Source organism: Arvicola amphibius, chromosome 4 (assembly GCF_903992535.2).
Source record: "Arvicola amphibius chromosome 4, mArvAmp1.2, whole genome shotgun sequence".
NCBI classification, from domain to species: Eukaryota; Metazoa; Chordata; class Mammalia; order Rodentia; family Cricetidae; genus Arvicola; species Arvicola amphibius.
The window spans coordinates 143,922,392-143,947,593 of record NC_052050.1 but is presented as its reverse complement, the minus strand read 5'-3'; the positions used below and the strand labels follow the sequence as shown (position 1 = coordinate 143,947,593).

The 25,202-nt window shown below is 45.0% G+C and overlaps 1 protein-coding gene across 2 annotated transcripts; it reads right to left on the bottom strand.

The window, feature by feature from the left end:
• Window positions 1-8,513: 8,513 nt before the first annotated feature.
• Chrna6 (cholinergic receptor nicotinic alpha 6 subunit) lies at window positions 8,514-15,795 on the bottom strand. Of its 2 annotated transcripts, XM_038327668.1 has the most exons (6): window positions 15,717-15,795; window positions 14,025-14,164; window positions 11,984-12,028; window positions 11,076-11,185; window positions 9,993-10,971; window positions 8,514-8,645 (listed from the first exon to the last, which is right to left on the bottom strand). In XM_038327668.1, exons 1-6 carry the CDS (start codon window positions 15,793-15,795, stop codon window positions 8,514-8,516), a joined length of 1,485 nt encoding a protein of 494 aa, XP_038183596.1. The 2 variants fall into 2 exon arrangements, with proteins under 2 accessions (XP_038183596.1, XP_038183598.1); XM_038327670.1 differs by lacking the exon at window positions 11,984-12,028.
• Window positions 15,796-25,202: the final 9,407 nt, after the last annotated feature.

Genomic DNA, 25,202 nt, shown 5'->3' with positions numbered 1-25,202 from the left:
CTCATCAAAATAAGTTAGAACAGAAAAGCAGCCATTAGTTACTAGAACTGCATTCATTAATGCACGCCTTTCTTCTCTTAGGAAATTAATAGTGCTGGATATTCTTTGATTATGATTTGGATAATGTCTTACCCAGTATCCTATTGAGACACCATGACCATCACAACTCTTATGAAAGAAAGCATTTAATTGCGGGGTTTTCTTACCGTTTTAGAGGTTTAGTTCATTTTCATTACAGTGGGAAGCCTGGTGACACACAGGCAGACATGGTGTTGGAGAGGTAGGCTAGAGCTGTATGTACATCTGGTTCTGTAAGGCAACAGGAAGAGAGAGACACTGAGACTGGCTTGGGTGTTTGAAACCCCAAAACTCACCCCCCCAGTGACACACTTCCTCCAACAAGGCCACACCTACTTCAACAAGGCCTCATCTTCTATTTCCTCTCAAGTAGTGGCTCTCCCTGATGACTAAGTACTAATATACGGGAGCCTATGGGGGTCATTCCTCTTCAAACCACCACAGATAGAACTGGTTTCCTCCACTGAGTCTCCGCCTCCACATTCCTTTCCTGTGTCTCCCTCCTTTCCTCACCCCACCCCATGGCTCCTCTAGGATTGAGGGGGAACATTTATCAGATTGACTTGCTGCTGCTACGGAATCCCTCCCAGGTTTTATTAAAGGAGTTTGTTCTCCACAATGCTGAAACTCTCTCTGCTCTGTTTTATTTTAGAAATGGCGCTTCTAAGTGGTTTGTCCCTGAGGTTTTAAAACCCCAATCTAAGGTTTTATTTTCAGATTATCGTCATTGCAAAACACAGTAAGAATTGCATCCTCTTATTCCTTATTTTTTCCTTCTTAATCCTCTTAAGCATTTCCTTTTATCTTTAGACCTAGATATGCCATATTGTATCTAAGCAGACAGGGATATCCATCCAGCTCTATCTCTCCACCCTTCTCTTTCCCCCATCTCCTTCTCTCTGCATTCAACGACTAACGTCTTCAGATTGTGAAGATTTTCTACTATTTCTTTTGCTATCTTTCTCCATTTTCTCTCTTTTCCTCTTGAAATTCCTGGTAGAGATCTTGCCATTGCTGGGCCTGAGAGGGCCGGGGGAGCCAGACAAGGTCCATGACAGTAACGGACCCAGAGACCAGGCCTTAGTTTCAGTTTGTTCTTGGGAAAGCTGCAACCCAGGGACAACCAATCAGAGGGCGCCCTGCAGCCTTGTGCAAGCTTAAGAGAACTAGAGATAGCTGCTTCTACCCTGCAGCTGAAAAGCCCTTAACCACTGAGCCACGAACCAATTCTATAGCAACTTGTTTGCTTAAACCCACCAGTCACCCCCAGACTAATGTCCCCTCCCTGGAATTCTGCTAATCTTGCTTAAAAGAAGCATGTGGGCTTCTCTTGTTTCCACGTGCCACCCCAACGTGTTGGAATTTTAATAAAGTGCTCTTGCTGATTGTGTGCATGACTGGTGGTCTTTTATGTGGCGTCTCATGGACCCTAACAGGCCTGTTCTCCACATCTCGTCACTGATTGACTCATACTGATTCTCTTATACTTTTAAATTCTTTGTAAAAACATAATATTTTCTTAATTATTTGAAAATTGCACACAACGTATTTTGATCCTATGTACCTCCAGTTCCTACCCCCAACTTCCTCCAGATCTATTTCCTATCTCCATCCTTCAATTCCACATCCTAATTTATTTGTTTTTTAAAATATCCCTCTGAGGGGCTGAAGAGATGGCTCAGTGGTTAAGAGCATTGCCTGCTCTTCCAAAGGTCCTGAGTTCAATTCCCAGCAACCACTTGGTGGCTCACAACCATCTGTAATGAGGTCTGGTGCCCTCTTCTGGCTAGCTGTATACATAATAAATAAATAAAATATTTTAAAAAAAATCCCTCTGAGTCCAATTTGGGCTGCCTTATCCCTCTGGTGTGGGCCCAGCCCTCAGTCACATCCTGCAGTTGGTCCCTTTCTGGCTATCAGTGTTGGTATGTGTGAGCAAGGTTAGGTGGAAGTCCTCTTTGGTAGCTTCTTGTTCATGTCACACAGCAGAAGTAGCACAGGGGCCGTCTCAGCTCTCAGGCTGCCAGGATCATGCTTCCACCCCTGGCTCCTCAGCCTGCAGACACCTTTCACTGTTTATGGTTGATTCAGTCATTTCTCTAGCTGGTCTTTCTTGGACTCTGCTGATGGTGTTTAAGTGTGTTTATAGAAGGGATGATTTAAAACCTGGTCTGGAGTTCCCACTGAGCTTAGCTATAACCAGTAAAGGGGAATCTCTGCCTCAGCCTCTTCAGGGCCTGTCGCACAGCCTACACTTCCCCCCACCCCTACCACCTTGCTGCAAGTAGTGTGCTCAGATCCGTGCCAATCCAGCACGTAAGGTGGAATACAGTGTGTTGGGAGTGAAATAACACAGTGAAATAAAAGCCAGGGAAGGAGGATAGTTGGTCCTAGTTTTGTGGCTAGCCAGCAAGCAGTATGAGCAGTGGACCTTAAATTAACTCTGTGTTCTAGAGGACTTTAGCTTGGGGATCATTAGCAAGCGCTGAGGGAGGATTCATGACCTTTGAAGTTCTCAGTCCTGTACTCTATGTCTTGGGCGTTTGCTCTGCAGTTTCCTCAGGGCAGAACCACAGGACTCCTCACAGGAGCTTTGTTCCTTGGAGGGACTGTAGTCTGCTGTGTGGCTACCACAGGCCAGAAAATCAAGGCTCACCTCTGACTTCCTGACTGATAATGTAGATGAAAGGATGAACGTTATCATTTATCATCCCCCTCCTTTGGCTTTGACTCTAACTCGTCCTGCTTTACCTGTCAATATGCTAGGGAAAGGGGCAGTATTAATATCAGAGAAAGTGTTTAGAGCTGAATTTAGTTTTACCTTTTGAAAAACACCAGCAGGAGCCATTTTCTACAACGAACTTTCCCTGATGTAATACAGATAGTTACAAATGAAGGAAAGGTTAAACCCCAGTGTGTGCACGTGGCTTCTTTTTACCAGCAGCTAAAGTGGAAGACGATATTAAGAGTTTCAAATATAGGCCGGGCGGTGGTGGCACACGCCTTTAATCCCAGCACTTGGGAGGCAGAGGCAGGCGGATCTCTGTGAGTTCGAGACCAGCCTGGTCTACAAGAGCTAGTTCCAGGACAGGCTCCAAAGCTACAGAGAAACCCTGTCTCGAAAAACCAAAAAAAAAAAAAAAAAAAGAGTTTCAAATATAGAAAAGGATAAATATTTACATATCGTAATGATCCTGGGGGAGTACTCCAAAAGATAACATGAAAAGCAAAGAAATCCTCGGCCTGCAGAGAGGGCTCAGCATGTAAAGGCAGTGTCTCCCAAGCCCGAGCACCTGAGTTTAATACCCATAACCCATATGGTGGAGAAAACTTGCCTCCCATTAAGGTGTCCTTCAGTGCCACCTGCACAAATGCCTTAGCATAGCAAACACACACACACACACACACACACACACAAATACAAAGGAAAGTTAAAAAGATTAACTTCCCCTGCATAGGAAGAAAAATCTGTGGGCAAAATTTGACAGCTGATCCCAATCAGTGAGCGAGTGTTACAAGACCTGCACAGACAGCTTCTTTGGTCGATCTCATTCTTTGGGGGTCTGCTCACCCCACAGCTCCTGAGGGGTCTCGACAGAGCACAGCCCCAGAGGTCTCCCCATGTTTAGCGTTTCACTTTCACTATGTGGTTTGGAAAGTGATTATTCTTGTTTGCTCTGTTTGGTGAGGGTGAGTTCTTCACCTGTCCAGTGTTATCTCCATTGTGTCCCCAACATGTCTGATAGGGCCGAGAGTGTAGACAAGGCTGACTTAATGTGTTTCCACGAATTAAACCAGATCCCAGAAGGTTTTTTTTTTTTTTAAAAATTTATCGATTGATTCATATTTTATGGATGAATGCTCTGCTTGTATAGCTGCATGCCAGAAGAGGACATTAGATCCTATTACATTTGGCTGTGAGCCACCATGTGGTTGCCTGGAATTGAACTCAAGATCTCTGGAAGAGCAGCCAGTGCTCTTAACCACTGAGTCATCTTTCCAGTCCCAGAAGGTTATTTTTTGAGGTTATAATTTAATTGCAGCATTTCTCCCTCCCCCTTCTTCCCTTCAAGTTTTCCCATATACCTCTCTTCATTCTCTTTCAAATCTATGGCATTTTTTTCACTAATTGTTATTGCATGCATTTATGTATTATTATACATATATGTTTCTAAATGTAACCTCTTCAGTCTATATGATGCTATGTGCACGTATGTTTTCAGGGCTGACCATTTGGCACTAGAGAGTCAATTGGTGTGCTCTTCCCTGGAGACAATCACCTCTCCCATTCCCAGCTTTTCTGCAGCTAGCTACGGTTCTTTGTGTGGGGCTGAGGCTTTCCTGCGTCCAGTTAGGCTTGCTTATTGTAGCACCTGTGCCACTACAGGTCGGTTCATGAGCCGGGAACTAATCTGGAGACTTAAAAACACATGCATACAGACAGAGACACGGGGACACAGATTATCCCTGATACAAGAATGCCAACTTTATTGTTCTCAGGGGCAGCCTATATAGGGCTCTGGCCACACCCCAGCTCTCAGGATCGTTCAGTCACAGGCCCACCAGAAGCCACTCTCCTGCCATCAGGGTCTCGTGCTCAGAGCAGCTACAGGCACAGGTAATCAAGTTGTTTTGCTTAGTTCACTCCAGCGGGCAAAGGGTCTGAAGCAAGCAAAGAGAGTCAAGGGGCCAGGGGTCTGCAGCCCCCAATAGTTTATTGGTATCATCTTTGTTCAGTTCATGTGTGGGCAGTCATACTGGTGAGACTTTCTGGATGTCGCTTCTGATGTTAAGAAGAGACACAAAACTCCCTGACCCTCTGGTTCTTACAATCCGTCTGCCTTTTCTTTGGCTGTGTTCCCTGAGTCTTAGGTGTGGGAGTCTTTTGCAGACATATCACTTGGGACTGTGCTCCACGCCTATGTGTTTTGATTGGTTGTGGTTTTCTGTAGTGTTCTCCATCTGTCTCCAAGAGACGTTTCCTTGATGAGGGGCAAAGACTACACTTATCGGTGGATATAAAGACAAGTGTTTTTAGGATTAGGCAAGGATCTTTCTGCTTCACCCCAACAGGCCAGATGCTATCGCTGCAAGGTGCTGTGTGAGGGAGTGTCTGCCTATCTTTCTAGCACTATGCCCTGAATAAGGACCCTCGAGAGAGTCTTGGTTTCTCACAGGGGTGTCTGTCATGTGGCTGGTCTGACGGGAAAGTTCTACACCACCCCGTTTCACAGAGTACAGAAGCTTAGTGTCCTTAGTTCCCAGGTCCCAAGGGATATTTGGCATTCCCTGCTCATCTGGACAGGTGCAATGGCCTTTTAGATATTCTAAAGACTTACTTCCATTATTTTATTTAAGTATATGTGGGAGTGTGTGTGCGTGTGTGTGTGTGTGTGTGTGTGTGAGAGAGAGAGAGAGAGAGAAAGACAGAGAGAGAGAGAAAGACAGAGAGAGAGAGAAAGACAGAGAGAGAGAGAGAGAGAGAGAGAGAGAGAGAGAGAGAGAGAGAGAGAGAGAGAGAGAGAGAGAGTGTGGTGTGTGCATGAATGTATGACACAAGTGTGCAGGGCAGAAAAGGACATCAGATCCCCTGGAGCTGTAGCCACAGGTAGATGGGAGCCACCTGGCATGAGCGCTGGGCACTCAACTGGACTTTTGGCAGAATAGTAACTATTACTCCTGAGCCGTCATCTCTCCAGCCCCCATTTTTAGACATTTCTATTTTTTTTTTTTTTTTTTTTTTTTTTTTTTTTTTTTTTTTTTTGGTTTTTCGAGACAGGGTTTCTCTGCAGCTTTTTTAGAGCCTGTCCTGGAACTAGCTCTTGTAGACCAGGCTGGTCTCGAACTCACAGAGATCCGCCTGCCTCTAAACACCAATTGGAAAGCGTATGTGTGCGTGAATGTAAATGCACCTGCACCTGTTTGTGATCTCTAGGGAAGAACGACTGGATTCTAACTTGTTTGGACTGGTCTAACGAAAACCAGTGAGCTATGGAGGTGACTCAGCAGTTAAAGCACTTACTCTACAGGCAGCGGACTGGATTTGGATTCCTAGAACACAGGTAGATGTCAGGTGGGTGTGGCAGCTTGCCCGTAACTCCGGCCTTAGAAAACAGATAGGGGCCATCCTTGGACCAGGTTGAAAGTAGACTAATCATATTGGTGAACTTTGGATTTGACTGAGAGGCCCTGCCTCAATGAATAATATGGATCGTGATCAAGAAACATTCTAAAATTAAAAGCCTTAAATATGTATCTAACAATTTGTTTAGTGCTCGTTTGCAGATTTTCAGTTCATGTTTTGTTCTTCTGGAAAAAAAAATGTTGTGGCTCCCCTGCTCCCCAAAAAATATGGCATACTTCTTTTTAAAGGTGCCTTGCTAGCTTGTTTAGCAGATAATCTTTTGAGAATCGCTAGGTAATTCCTAGGAAGCTAGGCCAGGAAGTCTGAAGGATTCCCAAGCATTAGTGGTTACTCAGGCATGAAAACATTGAGATGGGTTTCCTCCGGCCCCTGCCTGAGGTCCTTCTCACCCCAGTGCAATTCAAAATATGTGTATGCGAACATTGGGTGGAGAATTTGTTCGCACAGTGAGTAAGGAAGTTCTCCAGCACAACAAAACAAATGTTCTAATTAAAAAACAGCAACAGCAACAACAAATAACCCCACGAGTCATATGGTTGGCCACCCAGATCTGCAGGAGGATGGAGGCACTACCCAAGACATCTATCTACTTGGTGTAGCTGAACCACCGTTATAGCACAGACTAAGGTGGCCCCCAACCTGCAGAGGATTTTTGGCAAGGCCCATGGCTTACTCATCATCCCTGAGGATCTCAGAGATCCCTCTTTAACATTGTCCAATATGAGCCAGCCCCTATCAAAGCACCCATCATGAAGCCTCTGTCCAGAGAGAAGTATTGCTGTCTCCACAGCCTCATCCCAAAAGGGGACCAGCTGTCCACCTCTCAAGGATGTCAGACAGTCCATCATCCAGGCCCTGGCAAAGGTTGTTGATTTTGTTTGGGGACAACAACATAGGACAGTAAAACTGAATCTTGAAACTACCTATGCACGTGAACAGGGACTTGCTAGGAGAGAGTGGAAGTGAAAACAGCTCCTTTTACTGGACTCTGCGGGCTGCTGTCTAAGACACAGCTGCAAGTTAGCACGGTCACACCAACAGGTAACTGGTATGGAACACCACACAACTCCCAATGCCCTCCCACTCAGAAAAGAAATTGCTCCAAATGGCACAAGATTAAAATTTCATACAGATTTTATTTGTCTCCATGCAGTGAGCATGTGAAGGGTTTATGGGGGAAAGACTAGACAGATACCTATTAGAAACACAAAAGTGGTTTTAGGTACTTCCCAGTTAGGTTCTTTCATTTGGGTTGCTGTAAATGTGTTCTCCATTACCCGATCCTGTTGATCTTGTCATGTATGACTTCTCTAAAAGGCTGTACCTTTACAAAGGAAATAATTTATTTGTGTTACCCTTGTAGCACCTAGCACAGAGCTGGGTACCAGTCACCTATCCTGCTAGAACCATACTGCTGTGGTTTGGATCACCCCCAAGGACATGTGTTAAAGACTTAGTCCTCTGCACTGTGGAGATTCTGGGACATGAGGCCCTCTGGGAAGAAGTTGAGTCATTGGGGTGTGCCTTTGGAAGGAATATTAGCACCCCAGATTCTTCCTCTCTGTTTGCTTTCTTGGTAGTTACCATTAAGTGGACAGCTGCCCTCTCCTGGGCATGTCTGTCATGATTTGTCTCCTCAGATGTCTGGAGGCAATGGGGCTCAGGGATCATGGACTAAAGCCTCTGAAACCATGAATTCACAGCAACTTCTTCCTTTCGCATTGATTATCTCAGGTGATATTTCACACAGACAGAAAGCCAATAGTACAACTGATTGACTAGTCCACTAAGGGAGACACAATCTGTTCTCCTTTAACCACGCGTGTGCCGGAGAACTGTGGGTTCCGACACAGAGGCATGCACGAGACAGTAGGGCACAGGTGTAGGCAGGCGTTGTGAATGTCAGCAGTGTTCCAGAGTTTCTCTCTAGTCTTCCACATCATGACAACAACCAACAGGAGCTTCAGATACAAGAGAGTCACTTTTCAGTGTGGACTGATGCTAGCTGCGGGGCCTAGCTCTGTGAGGGTCATGCGTGTTTCTGGAAACAAAGTGTGCATAGCATAGGGAAACTGAGTCAGTGCTTCTGGCCTGGGAGCACTGCAGCTCTTGTGGTAAAATGGACACCCAACACAATGAAGACATCTATCTAGGCTCTTAAGGTTGTAATATGTTTTGCCTTTCCCTTCATGTTGTGGGTTTAGGAGACAGGGTACTTGGCCTTTTCTTGTGGTGAGTAGTTTAGAACAAACACATCATCTGAAAGACTCAGAAGGCAAAAGGAAAATAATTAAGACTTTCCTGTGTTCCCAAGCAGTGGCTGAAGAAATAGCCCCACAGTTCCAAATACACAGACGATTATAAACACCCAGAGGAAGACCCTGTCCACTACCATGGCCATGTATTTCCAGTCATCTTCTACCTGAAATGCAGAAAAAAAAAGATCAAGGCTAGCTTTGAAAACCAGGACCATAGGAAAACATGCTTTGTCTTATGAATAGTGTTTTTTCCCCATAGCAACTTTCTCTGATACTTTCAAACTCAATTATTGGTATTATGTTTGCCTGCTGTGTCTCTTATGTGGTGCTCATTGTCTAAGGAGGGTAGATATACATCATGGGTGGCAATGGACGGTGCTGAAGACTTTTATGACCCCTTTCCTGTGACAAGAGTCCTTTCCTGGATCTAGGGACAGTTCCCAAATTTTCTGCTTGAGAATCCAACTCTTGTCACTTGTGTATAAGGAGAGCCTGGCTCGTTGGGGACCTGAGTCTGAAGTAGTGAGAGAATAGGCTGGAGGATGTGGGCTATGACTGAGAACCCCCTACCCGGAAGTAAGCAGCCTCCAGGCCTCAAAGTGATGCTAACAGAGAGAGCTTCTGCATACCTGAACTCTTTCTAACCTTCTGCTATGGCCTCTGTGGGTTGTGTATTAGGGGACCTGCATGTCACCGTAGGTCAGCAGTAACTGTATCTCCTACATAAAAGATGATGCCAGCATGGAGGGGAAAGCATCGGCCATTCCTGTCCTGTGACACGTGTTAGGTCAGGTGTTCTCAGTTTCTCCCCGTGCGTCAACGGGGCGGTATTGGGGATCCTGATATTCCTTCACTAGGAGTTAAAGATGCAGGGAGCTATAGTTATGAAACAACTCCAGACACCTGGCAAGAGCTTCTGGAAGCCTCAGCTAGTCAAGGGGTGGCATGGGGAGCTGGCATGGTATCTTTGAGTCCTTGCTTTGTGGGAGGAGGAGCAAGTTACTGGTATAAGAGTGTGGGAGACAGGAGCAGAATGTGTGCATACTGAGCACATCTCCAAGATGCCTTTGATTCCGGTCTATGTCTGCCTCTAGTAGAGGAAGTGAAACCCAAGCTGCTGAGTGCTAAGGAGCTTGTGTCCTTCACTACTGCGACTTCAGGCAACACCTCAGTCAGTTCGCCTTTCCCTGGGCAGTCTCCCTCTACACCCTCTCTTTATTACTGTTTCCTGTGTTGGGGCTTATTCCATGAATCAAGCCTGTCTTGCATGAGTAGCCTAGCTGCATTTGACTGTAAGTAAATGCACATTGGAGATGTGTTGTATCAACTCATTGTAGCTATGTAAGTTCTAACCCAAGTTCCCCAGTGCTGCACGATAATAGAGCTGGTCTTAGATGATTCTGTCTGACTGTATCACAAGCATAGCTCCCACTGATGCTCTGACTAGTCTGTAAAGTACCTATAGGTTTGCTGGGGGCACAGCGGGCTGGAGGAAAGGGGTATATGCTCACCTCCTTTGTTTCATTGTGGCTCCTCATATTTTCTGCTATGAACTGAACACTGTTGATCACATCTTCCACGTCTGGTGAGTGCTCTGAACTCTCTGTCTCCCACGGTGTAGGCTGCTGACTTAACTGACTCCTGCCAGGAGCCATCTCGCTTGGCTTTTGACAGTGGCAGCATTCCTTCAGAAGTCTGGGCTCTCTTCGATGAGCAAACTTGACCTTGGCAGGTCTCTTAGGAAGGTTTTTGGGGTCTTTAACATCACCCGCCTTCTTTGTCTTGTCCAGAGGTCTCCTCATCATCAGAATTGAGGGGAAAACCTGAAGGAAAACGGTCTTCACCCACTTGGGCATGGTGTGTGTGGCTGGGGTGCGGTAGTGTATGTTCAACACAAACACGGTCACCACAATGGACAGCGTGACAAAGATCATGGTGAACAGGAGATACTCACCCACCAGTGGGATCACGAGAGATGTGGATGGGATGGTCTCGGTAATCACCAACAAAAAGACAGTCAGAGAAAGCAGAACAGAGATGCAAAGAGTCACTTTCTCGCCACACTCAGAAGGGAGGTAAAAGACCAACACGGTGAGAAAGGAGAGGAAGAGACAGGGGATGATGAGGTTAATGGTGTAAAACATGGGCAGCCTCCTGATGTAGAACGAGTAGGTTATGTCCGTGTAAATCTCTTCGCAACAGTTGTACTTGATATCATGCTTGTAGCCAGAGGCATCCACAATTTCCCATTGGCTGTTTTCCCAAAAATCCTTCATGTCCACTTTAGAGCCGATGATCAGGAGGTCAATCTCAGCCTTGTCGTAAGTCCAGGAACCAAATTTCAGGGAACAGTTTTGATGATCAAAAGGGAAGAAGGTGATGTCCATGGGACATGAACTCTTGAAGATGGCTGGTGGGGTCCAGGTTATCATGCCGTCGTGCTTCAGAAGAGCCTTGGTCTTGCCTTCCACTTGGAAGTCGCCCACAGCACTGCAAGAAAAGCCACACACTTTTAGCAACATGGTCCCTTTGCTGTGGGTCACCCGGGTCAAAGATTTTGGCAATTGAATGTGAATCTGTCTAGACACACATACTTGTTATATAGAACAATGTCTGGCTTCCAGATCTTGTCTGCTGGAACACGAAGTGTCTCGATGCCATCGTAGTCCCTTGGATCCCAACGTAATTTGTAGTCCTTCCAGATCTAAAACAAAGGAAACAAAGAGCCATTCTGGTTGTAGTGGTGGTGGTGGTCTTGCTTTTTTTAAAACTGTTGTTAAATTTGTTTTTTAACAATGTGATCCATGTACATTGGGTGTTCTGATTACCATTACCCTTTGCCCTCTCTGAACCCCAATCCTAACCCCTATCACGCCCTTTTACTCTCTGCAAGACAAATGTTTATGTAAGTTCAATAATTTCTTGATTAAAAAATAAGATATTTTGAAGATTACACTGATTCCTATTAAAAGCAGGGGAGTATAACCATGGGCACAGGGAGCTAAATAGCTGAGCTGATTTTGGTATACCTATAACAAGCTTAAGGCTTCATATTGTGTTTCATGGACTACTTCAGTTCAAACTGGGTAACTTGTTCCTGATGATGTAAACACAATTTGTATGCATGAGGATGAGTCTTGCACTGTGTACACTATTTAGACTTTAAAGAGCAAAGACGCTACTATAACTTATAAAAGTCAGCACTGATTATGTAATATGCTCTCCAGACCTCAACCATTGACCTCCTAGAGCTATCAAAGAGGAAAGGAAGCATCAGACTTGGGACTCCAGTCATTGATAAGAAGAAAGTAGAAATGGCAGAGAGCTCTATGTCAAAGACGTTAGGCTCTACCCACGTGCTGTCTGCATTAAGCCAGCTGAAAACAGAGTATATTCTATGTCTATCATAGGCTGTGGAGGGAAAGAGGTAATGTAGGTGGGTTTGTCATTGAGCAGACACATGTGGGCACGGTTCAAAGGGAGAGACACATGAGAGACATACGTGACGCAGCCACAGATTGGTTTCCATGATCTGGTTGACTTCATCCTGAGAGGAAGAAATAATTTTTTCAGGCTTCCATGTACTTGCTAATACAAGTCTTTTTTTGAAATTGATTTTTTATTGAGCTCTACATTTTTCTCTGCTCCCCTCCCTGCCTCTCTCCTCCCCCCGAACCCTCCCCCAGGGTCCCCATGTTCCCAATTTACTCAGGAGATCTTGTCTTTTTCTACTTCCCATGTAGATTAGATCCATGTAAGTCTCTTAGTGTCCTCATTGTTGTCTAAGTTCTCTGGGAACAAGTCTTAAAGCAAGAATTGTGGCTAAAAGTTGGCAAATCTAAGTTATTTGTGCAAGCATGAAGATTGAGAGAACTAAACTTTACAAGAGGAATAGAGTCTTCTTATACACGTCCCTGCTCCATTGACTTAGAAATGATAGATGGCTTTAAAATGTCACTCCAAGATCATTTGAATTTCACCTCCTTTGTGAATCTTTTCTCATCATTTCAGTTCATAAAGCCTCCTGGATGCATGAAAGGAGACAGGGCGAAGGGCAGAGGTTTAGGGACAAAAGAGCGGAAGCACTGTAGGTGGTAACAGGCACTCAGGCACATATGCTCCATGGCCTTTCCTCAAAGATGCCCAGAATGCCCTGTGAGCATTTTCTGTGGGATCCAAACCGAAACAATTGCTCCAGCTCTCTAGCAAGTTTGCCAGCTGAAACTGGTTATCCTCTCCCTGTGCAGTCTCTTCCCCAACCCAAGCGCCCTTCAGCTACAAAGGACACTCATACTTACTGAGTACTCAGTAATAGAATTGATACTCAGTTATAGAATGGACCAAGCTTCTGTCTTTATGTGGTCTTAGTTGTTGGTTGAGAAGTTGCAAAATAATATATATATATATATATGTATATATATATATACATGCATACATAAAATATATAACGTGATATAACAATGAGAGGGAGAGCGGCTCATGTGTGCATTTTATATAAGAGTCAAGGAAGGCTTCTCTGAGGAGGTACTGTTCAAGCAAGCCCTAAAGTTGTCTTAGGAGAGTCAGGGCAGGTGGTCTGCAGGCAGTTCCTGTCACCGTTGTCAGAACAATTGATTCTTAAGTGGCCACTGATCCTCAGCAGGAAAGGTACCCGAGACACACCTAGGTGACAGGTAGGTCACAGCACAATAGCTTGGGTATTGATGGATAGTAGGTTCTTAATGGTCAGCAGGAGATTCCAAAATCTTGCTTCCCAAGATATCCGAGGCCCCTAAAGAGTGAGGAAACCCAGCTTTGTTGAGATTTCTAGGCAGGGCTCTGACTGTAGCTCTCTCCATGCCACTGGGTGAGCCTGGTGGTGTCTGCCTAAATGTTGTAGTTAGGTCTTTCCCTAAGTATACCTAGGGAAGTCACCTCGAATGTACCCACAGGACAGATGCTATAGTGCTGTAGGGCAGAGGGATCACTTCCCTATCCTTGGACTAGGCTGGAAGATGACAAGCTTCCTCTACGTGTGTGGTGGTCTCAGGACCATCTCTGGTGCTCTCTCTGGTGACATTCCAGGGTTCCCTTAATTTCCTAGTCTATCTACTAGTGCAGCTGGGGCTGAAGTCCAGGCCTGGAGCTAAGACCCCTTCTGGACTTTGAGAATCAGACTCTTCTACCTCCTGTCCGTGGGACGAGAGAAAGAAGATTATTTAGAATGGGGGAAAAAAGGAAAACAAAAGAGCCTACTTCCACTTGCCCTTGAAATGATCCCAAAGGAACTTACAGAAGGCCACAGAGTATGGCACATAATTCACTTCGAGTCTCCATTCCACTAGACTTCATGTCTTTATTTTATAATCTGACTCTGAAAGAACTTCTAATCATGCAAAGCCTGACTCAGGGCCTGGAGTGACCCTTTACAGATCATCCGACATTCACTTTTAAATTGCGCGACAGAGTTCCAGGCCTGTCAGGTGCACAAAGTGTGCGTGCATTGGGAACGCAGTCGTTCCCTCCCCCCCCCCCCCCAACACTCTAGAGTCTGAGGCACTCACCACGTTGGCCAGCTGTGTGATGGCCAACTCAAAATGAACTGTGACAGGCTCAGAGACGTTTTCCACAGGCCGGATGAATCGGTTGTAGCTAGCGAACAGTTTGCGGAAGAGCTGCTCTTCAGACGCACAGCCAGTGCAGCCTGCGTGGTAAACAGAGGAAAGCCTCAGGGAAGCGCTGGGGTAGGGGCTGAGCTAGCTCCTCCCTGGCCCAAGGCTACTGCCTCAGCCAGAGCCTCTTCACAGTACCAGCTAGGCCCACACACCTACCCGGTTGCATTAGGGCCACTCAACCCCACCCCTTTTTAACCGTGCTTACTTTATTTCAACCCTGAGATAAAACGGCTACATAGGCTTCTCAGAACTAGTACAGTGTCCACAAAGTGATCCCCAGAAGACTGTCCTTGAAAGTCAAGGGCACCATAAATATCCTGGAATAGAAAGCCATGAAGAGGGATTTTTTGTGTGTGTGTGTGTGTGTGTGTGTGTGTGTGTGTGTGTGTCACTAAACACAATTCACAGCATGACCATTGAACCAGAAGCTTTGCGGGAATTGTGAAGGTCTGTAGGTTTACACCTGGCAAGGCTGGCACCCTCACCAAACAAACACAGTATCGAATCATTGCCTAAAACCTCCAAAGCCACGACCTTTAAAAAATATACCCTGGAATCATTTATTTTTGGATTTGTGCAAATGCAGAGTTTTTAAAGTAAATTCACTTAAAATCCCTTAAAAGCAATTGCAAATTGATTCTCAGTACCCTTTTTAGCCATACAAGTCTGGCCAGTAGCGCCACCTGTGTCTCTAACTCTTTAAGAATGCAATAAAAGAGTTTCTCGCCTCCAGTTCACACACCTCACTTCCCCAACACCCCAGTGAAACACACCCCCACAGTTAGTTTTGTACAGTTCATATTTGACTACAGAAATATGCCACGGACTTCCCCAAAAGATTCGTACCCTGACCAGAAGGAAAGGACCAGAGACTAACTGCTGTGCTCCTCACTGAAGCCACTTCAGGCGTCCATTTGGAAGGACGCCCCCAGGAGAGAAAACCTTTGCCTGCCACTGTCATTCTTGCTGGTGTAATTAAACCACAATGAAAACAGTTCTTCAGGAGCCAGCGAGAAACCTTCCTGGCTCCTATTGCCATGTCCTTCCCCCCCCCCCCCCCCCCCCCCCCCCGTGAGACTCTATGGCTGATCCCTCCATCAGCAACCCCCCCCCCCCGAACCCAGTAGTACAGGGGGATGTGATCTGCTCCGCCAGCAGCCATGTCTGAGTCAACTCTTAAGAAGAGCAAGCTCTCTCTTGGTACAGACATGGAGACAGGTCTCCCAGATGAGGCCAATTACTGACATCGGGAGGGTTCACAAGCTGCGTGATATGTGCCGGCTAACAAATCGCTCTTTGAAAAATGTATTTTATATAATCACAAAAAATAAGTGGAGAACATTGATAGCATGAACGGCTATAAAACCAGATGGACTCTGTGTGCTCATTGGGAAGGCATACTTTAGTTAGAAAAATGAAATATGATTTACAGCATATTGCAAAGTTTTCCCCACACTGCTCTCCAAATCTCATCTGTAACTAATAAAAGTCACCTGGTCATTTGGATCTAGGCAAGCTGAGAAAGGAGAGTGAATGCACGGAGCTAAAAATCATTCTAGGAGGTAAGCAGAACTAACTTACCTTTCAAGGAAGCCAGGAATCCACATAGGCACAGACACAAACCCAAGCGAAGGAACCCCTGGTCCTGGCCCGTCAGCATGATAAAAGCACCTGAATTCTGATTTCTACCCAGAGGGTGGTGAAAAACACAGCTGTCAGACCGCTGCAGCAATCAGACCATTAAAGCTGCGGAAGCTCGTGGCAACCCACACGGATCTTCCGCAAAATGAAAACAGGGAACATCATACAGCTGCTCTCAGCATCGCGGGACGAGCAAGGGAAGCCAAGACTGCCGCTTCAGAAGGGCTGTCACATTTCCTGTCACCCTAGATCTCTGTGCAAGAGAGACAAAGAAAGGCAGGACTGACACTAAGCAGACAGGTCCCTTGGAGACCTGCCACCGCACCTGCTATTCTTTAGGGTTCTCCACCTTCCTAAAAATGCGAGCTATCTGATAAGCGACCACTGTGTAAAGGTCATTTGACTCAAGGGCTCAGACCTACAGGTTGAGAACAGCTGCTTTAGGGGTCTAAGCACATATTTACTTGACTCCCACTACAGAAAAACAAAACAAAACAAAGCCACACCCAGGACCAAAGCATTCACACAGTTTGCTGTTTAATTGAAGCTTACTGGAGAGGAATCTGTCTAAAATAACCCCAATTCCTGTCTTCCCTGGGACAGTGTAGAGGACACGCTTGTGCCTGCTTTCATTTTCTCATGCCAGCTCTCCAAGTGCTTTGCTCTTCTGAGTGCTGTGACCCTGGATCAGGAGAGAGATCAAATTGCAAAGAATGAGGGGACCAGCTATCCACCAGATACCTTTCCTGTTTAGTACCCTGGGGAGGGGGCCGGTATTGGTTAGATTTCTGCTTTTTCCCCTTCTCTTTGTAGATGGGGTACCGGTCAGGTTCTGATTAGCTGACCATTTGGCTTAGATATCAGCGTTGCTTAAAGAGGAACTAGATGGTAAAACGTTAGCTCTCAAGGAGTGCTCAGTCAGAGTTCAGGGCCCCACTGTGAAAGCAGCACAATCTGCACATTGACAGGGTCCTCTAAGTTCTCTTAGCCCCCCCAGCTCCCATCAGCAGAGGGAGAAACTCATAGGCGGGGGCCTCAGGCTGGCTCCCTCGGTTCTTACCCGTCCTTTCAAACCTCTCCTTAGTACCTAGGCTTTGTCTTTTCCTCAAGAACCACGGAGTTTTCAGAGAGCCCGAGGAGACACAAAGTGAGTCAGGATGACACTCCGCTGTGATGGATCAAGGGGGCTGTGTCCGAAAGTGCACACTGTAGCTGCTGTATGCTTGTATTTTCTACTGGACACACATTATAGTCTGAAGAGGACAGAGCTTTCACGTCTAGCTTCTGGGCCTCTGGGAGGCTCACAGCTGGCCTGCCTAGGGCTGTAGCAGAGGAGGGGCTTTAGGGAGGCACAGCTGGTGGTGCCCGCTGAAGACAGCGGGCAAGCTAAATCTGTTTGACAGATGCAAAGAGGCTACACGGGACCCTTTGCTGGGTGTTTCTTTCTGTAGTGCTAGGGGTCAAGTCGATGAGAACTCTGGGAACTCTGCCTGCTTCCGAGGAACTCTCTGGAAACCTCGGGCTCTGGGTGCCCTTAGTTGATCCTAATAGCTTTGATTGTGGAGGTCACATGACTGAACACTGAGCTGTGTGTGTAACCCAGCTTTGCTGCTGTGCGAGACTCGGAGGGAAGCAGCCTGATGGTAATGATGCCTCACGAGAAGATGCATTTGAAGATCTTGTCTGCGGACAGTTGCCTTTCAGTGATTTCTTCTTGTCCTCTGGGGAAGAGTTCCTCACTTCTACCTCCTTCTGGATCTCCAAGGAAAAGACCTCCTTTTTCTGACAACTAACTATGAGCGATTCCCGAGAAAAGAGGCGGAAAGGCTTGAATACCTTCCAGTTAGTACCTTCGCTCCTTAAGACCCAGAGCTTGAATATCCACTAGCCTGTGCCGCAGAAAAGCAGCCCAATAAGGGTTTGCGTGTTGGCCTCTGTGAAGCTTTCCTGCCACGCACTGCACAGCATTGCTTCTGTAGCCTCAGGCAAGACTACGGCTGTTGGTAACAGCCTCGTCTAATAGCCTCACCCTCATCCTTATTGGTATCCTCAACAACATCTTAATTCTTTAGCACCATCCTTATCTTAAGTAGCATCACCAGTAACAGTTCAAAAAACAAAGGAGTTGAGCTTGACAGATGGGTCTTGGTTAATCGTGTCTGCTGCTCTTCCAGAGAGTTCAACACTTGTTCAGCAGGTAGTTCCCACTCCAAGGATCTGATTCCCTATTCTGGCGTCAGTGGTCTCAGTGGGTATCTATCCCTACATGGTACACACACACACACACACACACACACACACACACACACACAAACACACACACACACCATGAGTAAGCGCTTCAGAGGGTAATTGTTTTGTGATTCTAATCATGATTCTAATCATAAAAACTAAGTTTAATTGGGAGATTACCCTGGGTTGAAAAGTAACATTTGTTAACATTAGGACATTTTTGTCATAAAAAGTGTTTTGGGAATTTTGCTGCTTCCAAAACGCACTGCATTGCTTCTCCCCGAAAAATAAAGGAGATATTTTGGCATGGTTAGATAAATTAGGTGTGTGCTTTTTCCAGGTTTTTCCCTTTTCTTTTTCTTAACAGATTCAAAGTACACAAGTGAACACTCGGCGGACTGATGTCCAACTGTCAGTTCTCTTTAAACTCAAAATAAGAAAAAAACCTGCTTATAAAGAATGGTACACTTAGAGCCCAATGTGCGTGTATTATTCATGACCCGCCACAGCATAACACTATCAATAATGTAAGGGTCTCACGTGTTGTTTAAAATACCTAACCGTGTTAAACTTCAGGTGTTCGCAGTTTCTCAGTAGTAGCCACCTCTACCACGCCCAGCATTTCTACCCGGCAGGAAAAGCAAGTAGTGCTAATCTGGGTATTCAAACATATGTTAATTTGGAGGAAGAGAAGAAACTTTTCGTTGCTGATCAAAGAAGGAGCTCAACTTGTCCCAGTCAAGCCATCCTTTATTCACTAAGAGAGACAAAGGGAAGAGCCCGAGGAACAGGAAAGGGATAGAGCCTAGTAATTGCCTTGATGAGAAAGGTAAACGTTGATGCTGGGAAGTCCTAGTGCTGAGGGCTTCCCCTGTGCCAGCCGCTAGAGGAGACACTTCTATTCTGTTGATCCCCCAGCCATCGCTATTGTGAGACAAGACATCACTTTGTAAGTGAAGGCAGTGACAATCCAGGAGGCTAAATAACTTTCCTAAAACTCCCTCAGAGCTGGAAAGTGGCTGAGCTAGAATTCCAATCTGGATCCATCTGGATCTAAGCAAACACTTTCAAACTCCTGGAAAGGCTTTTAGACCCATGAATACTTTATACATTGAAGGTGCTTAAAGTCCTTTCCGATCTAGGGCATGGTCAGCACACCACTTTTACTTTCCTTCCCCTTGGGTCCTCCCCTGTGCACAGAGCTGGGAAGTTAAGGCTGATGAGAAAATGGAGCTGAGCTGGACCCTAAATCCAATTCCAGGCAAGAAACCACAGTCAGGTGTGTCTGGTCTCCTACAGGCAGACTCCTAACTCTGGGAGGACAGTGGGTACAAGCCCAGCTGGGCCTGTGGTTTTCTCCTTGCACTGCTGGGGATGGAAGTTTAGGGAGCATTCTCTTGCTGAGCCGCACCTAGCTTTGGGCATGTTTGTTAGCCCTGCCATGGGGTCCAATCAGCAACTACCAGTAAGGACATACTTTAGTGAAAGTGATTGCCAAGACAGGACTCTGGGAATTCTGGACCTCCCTTCCAGCCTCTTGAATTCTGCTTTTATAGAGCAATTATCTGGGGTCTTCAACATAGAAATAAATGTGCTCCAAACTGAAAGTCTCTTGATGCACAACCAATTTCAGCTTTGTTAACCAGAACCTAGAGCTCAGTGAAATGAAATGTATTTCCCTGCGGGAGTCCCAGCTGTGACTGGAAATGAGAAAGCAATGCCAAGTCCTATTGATTTCTTAGGGCTCTATAATAAATTACCACAGATTGGGTGGGCTAATTGTTGTAATAATAAATCTGCTGGCCTGCCCTGTCACCTAGGTAGGTACCTTGTCCCTGCTCACTCCCAATCCCCCCCTTCCTGCTGAGGCAAGCAGATTATATGCTTCTCTCCCCCTCTTTCTCTCCTTGTTCTGACGAGGCAGTGTCTGCCTCTCCCTATCCACTTCCTCTTTCTTCTCTTTCTCTGTTGCCCCCTCTTTCTCCTCCCCTCCATAACCCCTTATCTTTATACCCTTACCAATACACACTAGATAAACTCTATGCTCAAGTTCTCTCTGCATGGCGTATCTGTCGGTCTTCCACCTGCCAGGGGACCTTCGGGGGTCGCGCCATTATGAATCATAACACTAATAGCACAGAATACAACCTTTTCACAGCTCTGAGGATAAAAGGATAAAAAAACCAACAAAATGCAGCTGTTGGCAAAATCAGGCTCTCCTGTAGGCTCTTCCAGAGAACCTTCCCTATCTCCTCCAGCTCTTGATGACCCAGATGTACCTTGGCTTACAGCTTCCTAATTCAGATCTCTGCATCTGTAGCTATGGGGCTTGGTCTGTGCCCCCTGCCTCTTTCTCCTCTCTTTCTTCCAAGGAAGGTGGTGATTGGATTTAGAGCCCTGTCCTCAGACCTGCTGCTCCTGCAGCTCTGGGGTCTGACACAGGCTACTGTATTTGTAAAGCTCTGTGCTGATCCTGACGCCCATGGCCAGCTGTAGCCACCTGAGGAGAATCCTCTACCAGAGAACCAAAGGAACATTTGCAAAGGACCCATTCCCAGAATGCCCCTGTGATATTATAGACTTGGACATTTCTGGGGCACGTGTGTCTCTGCAAATCTGTCCTAAAACAAACTGTGAGGGAGATGAAGATGCTGGGCAGGTGCTGTGTTTCCTATGAAACAGCCCAGTAGGCACTGGGGTGAGTCCTCCCATGGTCTTGAGGTGGTGACAAGTGACAAAAAGCAGTCAACAATGATGCATATTCACTTTTCAAGCACCCATTGAACATTCACAAAATTGAGTTTTTGTTAGGACAAACATGTTTTCAAAAGCAATAAAGACTCAAAACCACAGAAAGCATCCACTGTCCGGAGACAGTCAAATCAAAGCTCAACTCCAGAACACTTCCAATTTGCCTTCCTTGAAGGAATCAAAGTGCTGCACTGGTCCTCTATTTTTCGAGGACAAGTGAGATAAATCTAATAATGTGTAGGAGTTTGATTTTCAGGCCTCACCAGAGTTTGTATAGAATGGAACATAATTTTAATCATAGGGTCCTACCTAAATCAGGTCTAATCCCAAAGTAGTGCAGAATCCGGCCTTGTTCCAAAGAGTTTGTCAGTGTCCCCAGCTTCTCTGTCCATTGATGAACATGTCTAAGTTTCCAATGCCAAAGCTACACCCTCCAGCCGGTGACAACTGGAGAGGACGAGGAGTGAGGCGCAGATAGCTACGTTGGTAGGAAGGAAGAAAATGGTGCAGTGCTTTGAAAGGACACAAGCAGAAAGAGAGTCCATTTACCTAGAGTTCTATTCCCAGCAAAACTGTCCTTCATGAGCAAAGGCAGAGTAATCATTTCCAGACATGGGAAAGGAGGAAATCCATCATCTACAGCAAGCCTGTGCTATAACCAGTGGTGAACAGAGTCAGCCAGTCTCACCAATAGACAAGGTACAGGCCAGCAAGACCCTTACTCAAAGACAAGGTGGATGGAACCTGAAGAATGGCAAATAGCAGAGGGTGTCCCCGGGTTTACATGTACAAATGCACACATAACTACACACATGCATTCTCTCTCTTCCCATGCCTGTCTATCTTTCTGTCTGTTTGTCTCACCTCCATTGCCTAGTTTTAAATCTGGGCTTGGGAGACAATTCTTACTTTTGCATAGAAGGTAATGATTTGGAAATACTCATGAATATCCTAAGCGTGATGATGTGTCCTTGTTGCTGTGGTTGGTTCTTTGTCAACTTGACAGAAGGTAGTTATGTGGGGAAAGAAATTCTAATTGAGAAAATGCCTGAATAAATGTGTACCACTGAAGATAATTTTGACTAATTTCTTAATTAATAACTGCTGTGGTAAGGAGAGCCCAGCCAACATTGCATCTGGTCCTGGGGTGTATAAGATAGCAGCATGAGCAAGCCATGCAAGCAGCCCTCCTCCATGGCCTCTGCTCCAGTTCATGCCTTGGGTCTCTGTCCTGACTTCTCTGGATGACAGATTACAAGCTGTATGATTAAATAAATCCTTTCCTCCCCAAGCTGCATTTTGGTTACTGTGTTTATCACGGCAATGGACACCCTAAGTAACCAAGCACTCCACCTAGAATCTAGGAGGCTGAGGCAGGTCACTCTCAAAGTTGAGATAAAACTGAGCTATATTCTGGGATCCTGTGAAAATACAAACACGAAACTTCATTATTTTTACTTGTTTCATGAGTTTTCGTCTGTAAATGATTTGGTTTTAGTTTTTATTTTCTGTGATGGTTTTTCTGATCATTGTATTACAGGAATACTAATTTTATACTCTGATTGGGAGAGACTTCCACTTTTGGAAGTCTTTGTTAAATGTTGGTTCTTCATTTTTATGTGATCCTGCTCTTCCGTTTATTGGAAGTTTTTAATTCCAATCTCTCTTCTACTTTCTCTTCATTCTCTCCCATTCTTCCTGTTATTTATCCCTTTTTAGAATGGGGTCCTGCATGCTGTTCAGCATGACCTTAGACACCTGGGCTCGAGCATCCCCCATGCCTCAGCTTCCTGAGTAGCTTGAACTAAATGCCACACCTGAGTAACTACTGATTCCATGCAAGGGTTAATATTAATATATCTAGGAAATTTTCATTTCAAAGAATTCACCTAACTTTGACAAACATGTGTTGAAATACCCTTCACAATCACTCACTTCTGTAAAAGCAGCACTGACTCCCGTCCTCTTCCATTCCTGGGTGATATGGTCTCATTCTTTTCTCTGTTTTCTTACTTTTTTTACTTTTATTTCCTGTCAATGTAGCTAAATGTTTGCCAATTCTGATGTGATGTTTTTAAAACACCAACTTTTGGGCTTCACAGTTTCCCCCTTTAGATTTTAACTCTGTTTTGTAGCCATCTCTACTCAAACCTGTTTTATTTCTTTCTTCTGCTTGTTTGGGGTTTCTCATGAAGTAGGGGATTAAGTTCTTAGTTTGAGTAACATTTTTCAATCTGTGTGCTGACAGCGACACATTTGCCTCTCAGCAGCTTTCACCGCATACGTCACAATTATTATTTTAACCACAAAACATTTCTATTCCCCTGTCAGTTTTCTCTTTGCCTCATCAGTTGTGCAAGAATGTATGTCAGATTTCCACATTTTCACAAACTTTCCATCTTCTGTTAGTCATTGCAAATTTCACCAATGTGATCAGAGAGTACGTATTGTCCATTTTCCTTCCTCACATTTATCCCATCCCATCAGGTTAGACCTGGTCTAACCTGGAGAGTGTTCCATTTTCTCTCTGAATTGTGTTCTTCTACTGCTTAGGGATAAAAAGTCCTATGGACGCCTGCAGAATCTGGCTGTCTTACTGTGTTGTTCTGGTGGAATCTTGTCTTTCTACCTTGCCGTTCCAGATGTTGCTGAAAGTGAGGCTTTGGCCTCTGCAGCTATTTCTGCTGTTTCTACTATGTTGATGTGTTCCCTTCTGTCAGGTTTTTCTCATGTAGTTGGTGCTCTGGCATTTGATACATACATTCCTATAACCACTACATATCTCTGGTGCTCTGGTTGCTTCATATCTCATAAGCACCGTTTTTAATTTTAATGTTGGTATTACTATAGACAGTTTAAGATGCTTTGTGTTTTAGAAAGCTTTTTATTAAACTAAACCTGTCTGTATCTTTGTAGCCAGTGTGTTTCCTGGAGAGAGCACGTAGCTGAATCCAGGTTTTACATCTAGTTTCATCCCATCTTCCTTCAGCTGGATGATTTGTGTCATCTGCACTCAGTGCTGCCACTAATACACTTGGATTCATGCTTGTCTTTTTCGCTTTGGGTCTTCTCTGTGTCTTCACCCTGTTCTCTCTCTCTCTCTCTCTCTCTCTCTCTCTCTCTCATATACATATACACAGAACTATATATAGTCAGACTCATGCAGGCTCCCTGATTGTTGGTTTAGTAAAAAGAGAACATCTTAACAGCAGTGGTCACCATTCTGAAATTTACTTCCCTAGCAATGAGGCAGATGTTTGAGATTGATCTCTTGTCTAGGAACAAGTTAACTGAGGCAGCAATACATTCTAAGACCGTGAGGCTGTAAAGGCAAAGAGAAAACAAAGTTTGAACAACTAGACAAGACCTAGCTTCCTGGGGGGAGAAATCCACCAAGCCAATCCAGTTCATGCTGCCTGACCTTGCTGGGCTAGCCTATATCATGCCTACGTCTTTTGTGTGAAGAGGCATTTTAAATGCCAGGGAGCTAGAAGACAGGATTATGGTAGCTTTCTAGCTAGACATTAAATCAAATCATCTCAAGGCCTTGAGGCTTAAAATCGTGTTTATATAACAATGACCAAATGGCAATGATGGAAAGGTCAGGCTGTTTTATTTGCTGGAGCCTTATAGTCGTGTCTCAAAAACTCACTTGGAGACCCCATTTGTATTCTGCAAGGCACCAAGAGAGCTTGTAGGAAATTTAACCAAAGGATTTGGATCTCCAATTAAAATTGGTTCCAAGTTTCAACTCAGTGTGAGGAATGTGAGAGAAAGGAAGTTTAATAATGCATACCTAAGGTCATATCAGGTGCCTAAGAGATAATCAAGAAAAATACATGGAAGGGCATATTTTCTTGCATTTTGGTCTGCTACAAAAATGTCATGTTTAAGAATTATGGGGATTAGACCCTGAACGACAAACATTGAATTTTCTTTCTCATTGGTCTCCTAGCTCCAAATCTTCAGATGTCAGTACATAATCTGGAATAAGTGCAGAAGCCAGGAACGTAAAAAGACCAGGGTGGAGGCGGTGAGAAAAGCAACAGAGATGGGAACAGCAGGACACAAATAACATCAAGAATGACAGAAAAAGTCTCGAGGAATCAGACCATTACCCACCTAACGAAAATGCCTATAGAGCACACAAGTTAGCCTATAAATTTACATATATATTTTAAATGAAAATTCCCTCCAAAGAGCTGTAGAAAATCTAACAAAACCCACAGCATGCTTTTGAGTTGTTGGTCAGGGTTGCCCAAGGGACTACCAAAACTTTATAGGCTATATTTGCCTGAAGTGGAAGGCTACAGAATGGGAAAAGATTTTTTTTTTTTTTTTTACCAACTACACATTCAATAGAGGGCAAATATCTAAAATAAATAAAGAACTAAAAAAAGCTGGATATCAAGAAAATAAATATCCCAACTAAAAATGGGGTAC